Source organism: Pangasianodon hypophthalmus, chromosome 12 (genome assembly GCF_027358585.1).
Source record: "Pangasianodon hypophthalmus isolate fPanHyp1 chromosome 12, fPanHyp1.pri, whole genome shotgun sequence".
In the NCBI taxonomy this organism is placed as follows: Eukaryota; Metazoa; Chordata; class Actinopteri; order Siluriformes; family Pangasiidae; genus Pangasianodon; species Pangasianodon hypophthalmus.
Window position 1 is genome coordinate 25,468,990 of NC_069721.1, and position 13,615 is coordinate 25,482,604.

The 13,615-nt window shown below is 41.1% G+C and overlaps 1 protein-coding gene across 1 annotated transcript; it reads right to left on the reverse strand.

The window, feature by feature from the left end:
• Window positions 1-552: 552 nt before the first annotated feature.
• On the reverse strand, window positions 553-12,410 carry LOC113524864 (tripartite motif-containing protein 16). Its single transcript, XM_026911226.3, has 6 exons — window positions 11,797-12,410; window positions 8,665-8,760; window positions 5,189-5,422; window positions 4,836-5,007; window positions 3,661-3,756; window positions 553-2,420 (listed from the first exon to the last, which is right to left on the reverse strand). The coding sequence occupies exons 1-6, from the start codon at window positions 12,277-12,279 to the stop codon at window positions 1,828-1,830; spliced, it is 1,674 nt and encodes a 557-aa protein (XP_026767027.3). The 5' UTR covers window positions 12,280-12,410; the 3' UTR covers window positions 553-1,827.
• Window positions 12,411-13,615: the final 1,205 nt, after the last annotated feature.

Genomic DNA, 13,615 nt, shown 5'->3' on the forward strand with positions numbered 1-13,615 from the left:
ATGAGAGTAGATCCTGAGATTTAACGAGAGTAGATTCTAACATTTAATGAGAGTAGATCCTGAGATTTAACGAGAGTAGATTCTAACATTTAATGAGAGTAGATCCTGAGATTTAACGAGAGTAGATCATGAGATTTACTGAGTAGATTCTAACATTGAATGAGTAGATCTTGAGATTTAGCAAGCGTAGATCCTGAGAGTAAACCTGAATGGAGTTTGAATTTGAGTTAATGAAGCAGATTTTGAGAAGAATCAGAGTAATAATTCTGAGAACAGGCTCGAGCTCTCGTTGTCATTACATGCTGCTGCCCCGACGGCCCTGGTGTCTGATTTCTCCTTCTTATGTCCGACTCATTTGTGGTGAGATTTTAAATCGGCTCTGGAAATTGTAAGGTTCAGGAGTGTATCATAATTCTGGCATGATATTATGCATATATATGAGCATGCACCATAGGAATCTTACATATGTGTGTGTGTGTGTGTGTGTGTGTGTGTGTGTGTGTGTGTGTGAATAATACAAAACTGTGGTAAAAAAATGGCAGCTTGTTTCCATTCATGATAAACTCTTTTATTGAAACAGGAAGCAGTTCTTTTATTTTTCATCCCTCGCTTTTCCATCTCTCGCTCACTCACACAGGGGACGGAAACAGAACCGAATCTACAGACTGCTGATGAATATATGAACAGTTTCCAGGTGGTTTTTTTTTTAAAATCATTCTTCTGTCTCGGCAAATCACACTGAACAGCGTGCACAGACAATGAAGCGCCTGGTCACATGATCACATGCGATGACGTTTCCCTCAAATACAAATACAGATGTAATGTTATTTTCTGGAACTGAGCTATGCGATATTTTCGTCTCCTCCTCAGTCCAGCTGTGTTTGTTGGAGGAGAGGCGTGTAACAAAAATCCTGTCACGTGACACTAAATCTGTGTGTAATCACAGTATTTTTCCTGTCAGAAACATTTTCTGTCTCGATAAACGATGTACTTAAGACCCTGTCCACATGTATACAGATGTTTTTTTTCTCTTATAGTGTTTTCTATGTTTTTGAAAACGCATGACGTCACATTGCGTGTGTTTTGCGTGTTATGAATGTTCTCTGTAATTTCTTATTTGTTAACATGTTTGCAGTTTAATTTCGCTCCGTTTGTGTGCGTGAGAATGTTTTGAAACAGAGGACTAATAACTTTAGTTTCAAAGATATACACTATATGGCCAAAAGTTTGTGCACCCCTGACCATCACACCTGTATGTGCTTCTTCTCCAAACGGTTGCCACAAAGTCTGAAGCACACAGTTGTATAGAACGTCTCTGTGTGCTGTAGCTTCAAAGTTTCCCTTCACTGGAACTAAGAGACTCAAACCTGTTCCAGCATGACGATGCCCCTGTGCACAAAGCGAGCTCCATGAAGACATGGTGTGTGAAGGTTGGAGTGGAAGAACTCGAGTGTCCTGCACAGAGCCCTGACCTCAACCCCACTGAACACCTTTGGGATGAACTGGAACACCGACTGAACCCCAGACCTCCTCGACACCCCAACATCAGCGCCTGACCTCACTAATGCTCTTGTAGCTGAATGAACACAAATCCCCACAGCCACACTCCAACATCTAGTGGAAAGCTTCCCAGAAGAGTGGAGCTCATTATAACAGCTAAGGGGGATAAAATATGGAATGGGACGTTCACCAAGAACATATAAGCGTGATGGTCAGGTGTCCACAAACTTTAGGCCATATAGTGTACGTATAAGTAAGGATGGGACATTAGTCCTCAGAAAAAAAGTTAGGTAATGATATGATAACAATAGTGTTAAATGATGTGCATCACGGTGGAGAACATGGCGGTGAGGGGCTCTTGAGTGGAAGTTCGTCTCCCGGTTCCACCAGCACCACAATGTTCTCCTTCTTTGGGAGGAACACAGCGGGGTAGAGCGGCTCTCTCAGCTCCGTCTTGTACCGATACAGCAGCTCCATCCCTCCTTCTGGTTCTCCACCCACGCTGTAAAACGCCACCGTGCCACACCAGAAATCCACGTACACACCCAGCCTCGTGGCCTTGGGGGCGTTCAGGGGGGTTTCCACGCCGCCGTGCCAGGCCGAGAAGCCACGCCCACTCCACTGAACACACCAGGAGACGCTGCTGTCTGTGAGGCACGCTTCGGTTTGGTCGCTCTGGCGTGGGATCCCCACGTACGTCACGCCGACGTGGACACCTGCGCCACTCAGGTCCGTCTCAAAGTAATGGCGCCCTGAGGAGAAGCTCTGAGCCGCCAGCGCCTGCTTCCAGTGCTCGAAGCGCTCGGGATGCTCAGGGTAGCTGTGCTGCCAGGGCGTGGTGTTGGTTAACTTCCTGCCATTCTGAGTCACACGCAGGAACTGGTGCACCGTGTTACCATCAAACGTTAACGGAGATGCATCTGAGAAGGAAAGAAAGTTTAGAAGATACAGATGCAGCCTGAACATTCACTACGTTACACCGTGACTTCACTGACTCAGGCACGAGGTTAGTCTTTATAACAGCTGCGTGAACTGGACCACTGTTACCGACCTTTCAATGGAAAAGTGGGCGTGGCTAACACTGGAGAAATTTACATAAGCTCCACCCAATCTCATCTTGGACCGAAAGTCCTATGATTCATTGCGACATCATTGCGATAGAAGAGGACTCGGGTCAGATTCATAATGAAAGGTTTTAAGTTTCTTTTAATTTTTTAGTGCGGATAAATCATACTTTTTTTCAAATGAGGCGCAAAATCATTAAAATAGTCGTCAATTCCTTTCTTATTTATTACAAACAATCCATTCTGACGTTTCGTAAAGAGGAGGCTCGTGTTGGAGTATATTAGCCTCTTTTGGGAATTTCGCTAGCATAAAGTTGGCATTAGCTATGAACAGATCATTTTTATTTAGACTTTATTTAAATATTTAAATGGGGTTTAATTTGAACTTACAGTTTTAATCGTTTTAACAGTTTCGCCTCGTAACGATTTTTACGAGTTTAGGAAATCCTAAACGATTTTGTACGAATGTCTGTGCGCTATAATAGGGTTTTGGCTACACGGATCCTGACTGAGTTGCTTGAGTGGCGTTGCAGGCGGAGTCTCAGACAAAGGGCTGTCAATCAAGCATGCTCATTAGAATATTAGGCCACACCCATTAGGACAGTCTCAGATTAGTCTGATCAGCTGATTCAGCTGCTGTTTGAGTGATTTATCACACCTAGTGTTTTAAATTGAAACTTTGCTGTTTGAGTCAATTAAATTAATTTTAGTTTTTTTAAATATATATTTTTATTTTATTCTGTAAACTTAATAATAGTTAATTGAGCAGTGAGGATCAACTGAGGAAAAAAAGTTTGATGAGTTTTTTAATGACTGTTTAAATTGAAAGTGTTGATAGTGCACTTGGATGTTTTAGCATATTGTGTTTTATGATGCGTGTGTGTGTGTGTGTATGAGTGTGTGTGTGTGTGTGTGTGTGTGAGAGAGAGAGAGAGTCAGAGAGACATAGAGAAGTATGTGTTCTATGGGAAGTTAAGACCAGCAAAGATCATTAGAATTCTCTTTTTGTCATGCAAATTATTACAGAAGAGTGCACACATACACACACACACACATACACACACACACACACACACACACACACTCGTTTCCTTACATTTGAGGAAGTCGTCTCTGCTCTGCGGCTCAGGCGGTGTGGTGTTCTGCTGTACAGGACTAAGGGGATGAACTGTGGGCTGATCGGGTTTATCATCTGCAGGAACACAGCACCGTCATTAACACTTCACCTGTGTGCGTGTGTGTGTGTGTGTGTGTGTGTATTCTGTGCTGTATTCAGAGTTGAGTTCAGCACTCAGTGAGGGTTTAATACTGAAATTCCACACATCAGTATTCAGACCTCAGACATAACCACAGACTTAAGTGCTATTCAGAAGTTACGTGAGAGTTACGCACATGGGGGCGGAGTTTATCTAAAACAGGGGCGTGTCTCAGGTACGCTCGATTCTGATATTGAAATTATTTCTTGCGTCATTTTGGCTTGAGTGAGGAGCAGCGTTAAGTCCAGCGCCACCCTCTGACTGTTTGATGTAACTTAGAATTCATATTTTGTCTGTAAATACACTCAGACACACTATGGCATGTCACTCAAGAACAAAATTAAATATGTAAATATCACACTAATTATTATCTAATAATATTATCCTTTTAAAGTCCACAAAAAAGGTTTGTTTTCTAGACAGAGGACATCGGAGGAGACGCGTCTTAATCAGAGACATGGCTTATCCGGAGGAGTGAATATTTTATCCACAAAATATTTATCTGAAGTTAAAGTTTCTCTGTAAGTGTAGCAGATGAGCGCTAGGTCAGCTTATCCTTCACACCGTGAGCACGTTTTCTTTACAGCATCGAATTAACACAAACACTGACACTGTTTTATTAATTCAACAAATCAACATAGTGAATTATAAGTGTGATAAAATCTCCTACATCTCACACACACATTACACACATTTTATGACCTTCATTAAGTTGCGCTCGAGTAACTGTCAGATTGTGACATGAAAAAATAAATAAAAAGTAAAATAACAGACTGTGCTGGATCAAGTGCTATTCTATGTGCTGCTGAATAATGAGTGAGTGTGGAAGCCATTTTGTTCAATTAAACCAGCGATTAACGTGAGAATTAACATGAGAATAATATACTGGTGATATACGAGACTCTTCGCCATCTTCTCATTCACATATCATCATATTAGTCTTTTATGATTTTAGTGTTAAAATTAGTCTGTGTGTGTGTGTGTGTGTGTGTGTGTGTGTGTGGTGGCTTCTAACCGGTTGTGCAGAAGTCTTTGAGTGAGTTGCGGTATGTCGCGAGCAGCGTGTTACACAACTCCTGCGTGGTGTGTGTGATGATGCGGCTGAAACTCTGAAGACGATCCGTCTGAGTGAAACACACATCAGGCAGAGACACATCCGAGTTCATCTTCCTCCACTGAGAGTATTCCTGCACACACACCCACACACACACCCACACACACACCCACACACAAAATGGTCCTCATAAAGTTCTGCAGGAAATTGTTTTGAAAAAAATTATAAAATGGTGTGTATGCCAACTTGTGAGCCACATAGACAGAATACATACACACACACACACACACACACACACACACACAGCAGTGTACCTGCAGGAAGTCAACGTCGTTCTTGCTCTTGCTGAGTTTGTCCAGGTGTGTGTGTGCCCTCTTCAACTCGACACAGCGCTGCTCCACACACAGCCGAGCTCCGCCCACCTGCCCCAGTGTGTGTTTCTGCTCCGCCTCCAACACCTTGGTGAGCTCCGCCCTCACCTCCTCCACCCCCGCCTGCAGAACACTCACCTGCTGCTGGAGCACAGCCCGCACCTCACACACACACCCCTACACACACACACACACACACACACACACACACACAGATAGAGTTGAGTTGCAACCTCAGGCAGCAACCTTTGAACAAAGCACTGAAGTCTATATGAATAAAGCAACACACACACACACACACACACACATTCCTCTAACTATGACTAATTCAGTTATATTGTGAGTCAGTAGAATGAACCTCAGGCCACTGTGACTTTTTGTAGAAGCATTATGTAATTAATAAACACTGTGTGTGTGTGTGTGTGTGTGTGTGTGTTACTGTAAAACACTGAGTGACAGCGTGGTGTGATGAAGCGGAGTTACTCTTACCACCCTGACGTTGAATATTTTCCTCATAACAGCGAGTGTTTTATTCCTCTTACACCACAGAAACTTACCAACGATTACAATTTTCTATTTATTAAACAATGACACATCATACTTTTTATCCATTTGTAGTTACATTTGACATTGTGTCCTGAAGATGTTGAAAAACTTAAAGTTACAGCTTTACCTCTGACTGTTACAAAGCGCTGACACTGGAGACTCCTTCCATAAATGTTAAATAAACATCTCCTTGAAAACTTAACACAAGTTTTTATTATCAGTGGAGCGTGCGTTGTACACGTCCCTGTGAACGAGCTGTTGCTATAGAAACGATAACGTATTAGAACGAGCGCGTTAATGTATATAAACCATGTGATTTGCAGCTGCACAACTGTCAGAGCTGCTGTTATAGAAAATTAATCAACAGTCCAGAATTCAACAGCGCTGTTTGCTTTACATCCGGCTGTTAAACATTAAATTGACAAGAAAATGAAAGTTACAGGTTATAACAAGTTACACACTCACTCTCAAATAATGAGATTCTAATAACGATTTAGTTTATATATATTTGGTGAATTCAGGTGTACGTGTTAGGACTTCAGGTAAACTGGGACAGGTAAATCTTCTGAACTGTTAACTGAAAGTCAAAACTCATGTTATAACTCATGTTTTTTTTTTTTCAGAAGGTTATAAAAAAATCATGACTAATATTTATATACAGATTTATGATCCAAATGTACATAACATGCACTACTTTTACAAAATAATCATAAAGGGAGTTCAAATCATGTACAGATTTTTATTTTAATCATATTCAAGATCTCCCAAATCACAAAACTTCATTAAACAGAGAGAGGAGAAGTGAAGAGATATAATGAAGAGACGCATGAAACAGCGCACAACTGTGGTTAACTGATGCGTTGATGGATTTTGCGTGTTTTTGTAAAACACCGTAATAATCAGGGGAATAATTTAGTCTGAGAAATATAGAATGTTACTCAGACCTTCTACTGAATATGCCGAGATGTTTACTGTGTATACTGTGTTCATATAATTTTTGAGACTGATGCTGATTTATTTTTTAAATACTGTGTTAACCTGCTACTGCAAGAAGTAAATTATAAAATATTATTGCTATAAGAATGAATTATACTGCTCCCAAGTGGTGCAACAGAAAATTCCCTGTTGTCCCCCTGTCAATCACAGAGACACTAGCCAATCACAGGCATCTGTGAGCTCATGTATGTGGAAGAGGGTAGATAGCACTTTCCTCTGAGTGTGTTACACCACCCTGTGATGCAGCATGAGCAGCAGTTCGGAAAGATGCGGCTAGAATATCAGAATGTTACTCACGCTAACATCTTAATATAGTCAATAGTCAATTCTACTACAATGTTTAGTAGAATATGTTGATGATAGATTTAAAGAAAATGTTTTCAAATCCTGTTCCTGAATCTTAATTTATTGCTGCCATGAATACGTATGTTTGTCAGGCGGTAGAGACGGCTGCAGTTGCAGGAGGCGCTTTATTTTAAAAGGGAGGGCAAACAAATCCGAATCAGAAGCTCAGGTGATCAACAAAGTTAGCAGGGAAAAAAAAACAGAATCAAAAAGCAGAATATCACGCACGGGTTCAACAAGGCTTGGTATGTCAGGTGAACAGATCAACACTGAGCAGTGAGTGTGTGTTTTGTGATTGCTTATATAGTGTGTGTGTGTGTGTGTGTGTGTGTGTGTGTGTGATTGCATCCAGGTGTGTGTGATTAAAAATGCAGGGAGCTTGAACATAACAGTGAGTGTGTGAGTTGGGAAATGGAGTCCTTGGCGGCCATGTTTGAAGGCTGTGGTGCACTTTGGGAAATGGAGTTCCACTGCGCGGATTCCTGCGTTGACATGAAAATGCTTCAAATAAATAATGTTTTAAACGTGTCAGTCAGGATGAGTGTAAAGTCCTAAACCAATGAAGATACAGGACGTGTCCCAAATTACTAAACACTGAGGATTTCAGAAATTTGTCATGTGTTTGTCGTCAGTTTGTTTTATTAATGGCAAGAAGATTTAGTGTGGAAATTCAAAAACAGTCCCTTTCTATCTGAACGCACTCTATATCGATATATACAGTAATGTGCAAAAGTCTTGGCACCTCTTTGTTTTTAGTACAATCTTTGTTATAGATGTTTATTTTCTGACTTCTACATTATTGATTCAGTACAAAATCATTTTAGATTCCAAACATTAGTTTTCCAGCACAGAATGAAATGTTACAGAAAAATGTTTGTATGTCAGTAAAGAAAGCAGCAGATTCCATAAGAGACACTTTTCAGATAAAAACATAATGAAGGCTGCTGGGTTTCGCTGCAGAAATAAGAAGCGAGTCGACAGTCAAAGTCTCCAGAAGAACTGTGGCTGCTTCTGCAAGATGCTCAGTAACACTTCCAGCTCATTTCCTTATAAAACTGCACACACTGCACCTCAGATACTGCTTTATTTTAAATACTGTTTTATTTTAAACATTTAATTTCATTATTTTTGAAGGCATCTTTGCTCTACAGCATTTCTTTGCACATGCCTAAGACTTTTGCACAGAGCTGTATGTGGACTGTATCCTAAATGCCTTGAGCTAAGCTCTAGTCATGGACTTTATCCAAATCCATTCCAAGTCCATATGCTTTGTATATAACTAATTTTAGCACTTGCAGCAATGTTTTAATGTTTACACTCTAATTCAAATGCCTCAACATCCTCATTTGTTTTAATGCTGCTTTCAGAGTTCTTCTGTTTACATAAAGCAACCTTTCTCTTCTTGAGCATTAGTGTAAGGATTTGTTTGAAACATCAGCTGATCAGTCGCAGCCCCCGGACCTGATGGACAGGAATGGTGAGACACCCACTTCCTGTGCAGCGTTGTCTGTAAATATTGAACGTAAGTGTACCTCTACAGAGAGAAAGCAGCTCTGCAGTTTGTTGATGGAGTTCTCAGCTGCTGTCAGCGTCTTCGCCAGCTCTGTCTGTTTATCCTGCAGCTCTTTCTGTGGACATTCACACACACATGTGTATAAACACGTTGCACTGGGACTAAGGGCACAGCATCAATTTCATGCTTTCATGATCAGATCAAATGACTATACAAGAAAGATCTTTGTGTTGTTCCATTGGATAATAATGGTCTGTGATGGTCTTTAATAACTACACACTCTCCTCCGGGGTGAGACACGAGTCTCGCGAGGTCTCAGATCGTAATCTTCGGGATCTTTTTGCCTCTAAAGTGGTAATCTGAGAGGAATGTGTTAACATGTTGTGGGAGGGTTTGCATTCCTCAGACAGGTCCACACAGACCTCATGGCTACAGGAAATCAGGGAAAATGCCTTTCTTTACATTCACTAGGTAACTCATTAAAGACAAGCCAACAGATTTAGAGAGTCATGTGAGCTGAAAACTCTACCTTCTCAATGCAAGGACGTGAATTCGGTTTTTGGAGAACAATCTGCTTCTGCAAATTCTCCTCTCATCTTTTTTTTTTTTTATTTAGTTTAATGGTCTCTCTGACTTGGTCATGTTCAGTCTCATGTTGCTAAGGCGAAAAAGTTGGACAAGTTTGACCTGTTTTTGGATATTTTAAAAACTCAAATAACAAATTACTGGATACCAGTACATTCTTACTGACAAAACAAGGTCAAATCAAGAACCTCTGACAGTCGATTTGTTGACAGACGAATTCATTGTTGTATATACAGTCCCCTCTGAAAGTATCATAACAGCAAGGCCAATGCTTTTGTTTTTGCTACACACTGAAGACATTTGTGAAGAATGCAACAGTTTGGTGATGTCAGTGGGTCACCAGCTTCATGCAGTTATTGCAGGCAAGAAATATCCATCCAAATATTAAGTATTATTTACTTTCATTTACTTAAAACTATCAGTTCCTATATTTGTGCTCACCAAAAAACTGTGTGGTCTGCCACCAAAGGTGCCACTTGTTTAACACATCTAGATGCAAATATAAGGAAATGAAGCTGAAATTCTGATCTTTAATCTCATATTCATCGTTTGATCTCAAACCCAAAAGTCTTCAGTGTATATCAAAAACAAAAGATCTGGCCTTGCTGTTCCAATACTTTTGGAGAGGACTGTATATGAGCAACATGGAAACATTCTGAAACAACCTATTAGCCCTTTAGCCCTTTAGCCTATGTCTGACTAAAACATGTAAGATTTTGAATGATTCCACACATTACAGGGGTTCAAATGTGAAACAATTTGGGTAAAAACTGTCTCTCTGACCCACCCAGCAGCCACAGCCCTTATGCAAATAACTAAAGTGAATACAAAAGCAATTTGTTAAAAAGGCCTATTCTCATCATTACCCTGATCTATACTCCAAACCCCAACACAGCATGACCATGATCTCTACTCCAAACCCCAACACAACATGAACCTGATCTCTACTCCAAACCCCAACACAACATGAACCTGATCTCTACTCCAAACCCCAACACAACATGAACCTGATCTCTACTCCAAACCCCAACACAGCATCACCCTGATCTCTACTCCAAACCCCAACACATCAACCTGATCTCTACTCCAAACCCCAACATAGCATTAGCATGATCTCTACTCCAAACCCCAACACAGCATTACCTTGATCTCTACTCCAAACCCCAACACATCACCTTGATCTCTACTCCAACCCCCAACACAGCATCAACCTGATCTCTACTCCAACCCCCAACACAGCATCAACCTGATCTCTACTCCAAACCTCAACACATCAACCTGATCTCTACTCCAAACCCCAACACAGCATGACCATGATCTCTACTCCAAACCCCAACACAACATCGCCATGATCTCTACTCCAAACCCCAACACAGCATCAGCATGATCTCTACTCTAAACCCCAACGTAGCATCACCATGATCTCTACTCCAAACCCCAACACAGCATCAGCATGATCTCTACTCCAAACCCCAACACATCAACCTGATCTCTACTCCAAACCCCAACACAGCATCAGCATGATCTCTACTCTAAACCCCAACGTAGCATCACCATGATCTCTACTCCAAACCTCAACACAACATCAGCATGATCTCTACTCTAAACCCCAACGTAGCATCACCATGATCTCTACTCCAAACCTCAACACAACATCAGCATGATCTCTACTCTAAACCCCAACGTAGCATCACCATGTTCGACACCCTAAAGCCTGACACAACAGAATCTCTATGCCGCAACACAACACAGAATTAATGCAAAGTTCTAACTGCTCTGATCGTTACCCACAAATCCAGAAATAGAATCAACAGAAAACTAGAAAAAATAGAATCTACCCAAAACCCCACCCAAATTTTCAATACAATTGAATACAACACTCTAAACCAGTTAGAGCACCATCCAAATGCCAATCCCAAACCGAACCACACATTGCTCATAAATCCAACACCAAAATAACCAGGGCAGTGGTCAGGGCACTAATTACTCTCCACTAACTCTACCAAACTTGTCAGTCCTGTCCCATTCCAATCTCACAAATCAGGCACTGGTCATGTGACCTTTTACAACGTGTGAATGGATTTTTCTTTATCTGAGGTCAAATCTCGCTAATCCAATTACAGGCCTGTTCAAAGGAGATGAATGAAGCGGAATGTGTGAAAGGGTGTAACTCAATTGTATATGTAATTAAAAAGCACAGAGACTCATCAGGTGTGTAAAGGTGGGCAAGGTGTGTAGTTTTACAAATTAAAGTGATAAATGAAATCATGACACATGCATCCAGGTGTGAATGAGAGACAGACGGAAAGAGAAGGTAGACAGATGGAGAGAAAAAGCGCTTCTGGCTAAGAAGGATTCAGAAAAATGGGGACAGGATGGAATGATCAGTCTGCAGACATAAAAATGGAGCATATCAGAAAGAGAAGTATATTTAGTAAGTTCCTGGATTGTGAAAATCGAGGAGAAAAATCTAGGCCAAAAACTTAAGAGCTTCCAGATGGTACAGAAAGTGTTTACTAAATGTTTTTTTGGAGATAAAGAACAGTAAGATGGATGGTTTGTTTACCTCGATTTTCCGACGTGCCTCTGTAATGGACAGGGTTTCATGTCCATGGTGTTGCTTGGACACACATTTCTGACACACACAACAAGTTTCGACGCAGCAGTACAGCTCCAGTGGGAAGTTGTGTATCTCACACATGGGAGTCTCCACATCTTTCAGCGGCTCCACCAGCCGGTGGCTCTGAAACTTCTCCTTTTCCAGATGTGGCCTCAGATGATCCTCGCAGTAGGAAACCAGGCACGTCAGGCACGACTTCTTGGCTTTGCGTGGACTTTCAATGCATGAGTCACACAAAACGTCGTCCTCGCACGGTGGTCCGTCCTCTCTTGGGCATGACTTTTCTCCTGGTTCCTCCTGGGAACTTTTCTGGATCTTCTCCTCTTTTTGCTTCATATCTGAAGATGGATTATTCTCTGCAATGCCGTTCTGGCACTCTTTCTGATCCAGGCAGGTGGAAAACACTGTACTGTTTCCTTCTGCTTCCATTATGCCCCTGATTCTCCTGCTATCTGATACAGAATGTGTGTGAAAGGTGGAATGTAATCTGAATGAAGTAGATCTGTCTGTGGTGTGTGTGTGTGGTGTGTGTGTGTGTGTGTGTGTGTGTTACTGTTAAAACACTCCCTCACATGCAAACAGGCGGGTTAGACCGAGCTGGAAGGGCGTGTGGGTGGGGTCAGTGAGGTAGGGTGGGCAGTTTCATACATAGACACTTTACTATAATTCCATTTAAGGTAACACTTCACATTACACATCATTTGCATCTCAGCCAGCTATAGAGTTTCACTTACAGTGAAACCTCAAATATTCAAGCCAAGAGTGATTTGATTATGCAAATTTATCAAAGTGGGATTTCAAAAATGGATAATAAAGGGCAGCAATGTTTTTCAAATTTCATTGTTTATAGTTTTTATGGAATTTTCATATTTTTTAATGTCCCAGGATTTATGTTTTTTAAAAATAGATTTTATGCAAATTTTATTCAATTTGAAAAGGTTTGTAATGTTTTTGTCATTACCTGCATAATTAAAGGGAAAAACATTAAATGTAATCTGCATTAGGAAGACTGTGTTATACTAAAATATATCCAGCAATTTTACACTGAAATATATCCAGCAATTTTACACTGAAATATATCCAGCAGCGTTACACTGAAATATCTCCAGCAGCGTTACACTGAAATCTATCCGGCGACGCTACACTGAAATCTATCCGGCGACGTTACACTGAAATCTATCCGGCGACGTTACACTGAAATCTATCCGGCGACGTTACACTGAAATCTATCCAGCAGCGTTACACTGAAATATATTAGGCGACTTTACACTGAAATATCTCCAGCAGCGTTACACTGAAATCTATCCGGCGACGTTACACTGAAATATATCCAGCGACGTTACACTGAAATATATCCGGCAGCGTTACACTGAAATATATAAAGCGATGTCACACTGAAATATATAAAGCGACGTCACACCGAAATATATCCATCGACGTCACACCGAAATATATCCGGCAGCGTTACACCGAAATATATCCGGCGACGCTACACCGAAATATATCCGGCGACGTTACACCGAAATATATCCAGCGACGTTACACCGAAATATATCCAGCAACGTTACACCGAAATATATCCAGCAGCGTTACACTGAAATATATCCAGCAGCGTTACACTGAAATATATCCAGCAGCGTTACACTGAAATATATCCAGCAGCGTTACACTGAAATATATCCAGCGACATTACACTGAAATATATCCAGCGACGCTACACTGAAATATATCCAGCGACGCTACACCGAAATATATCCAGCGATGA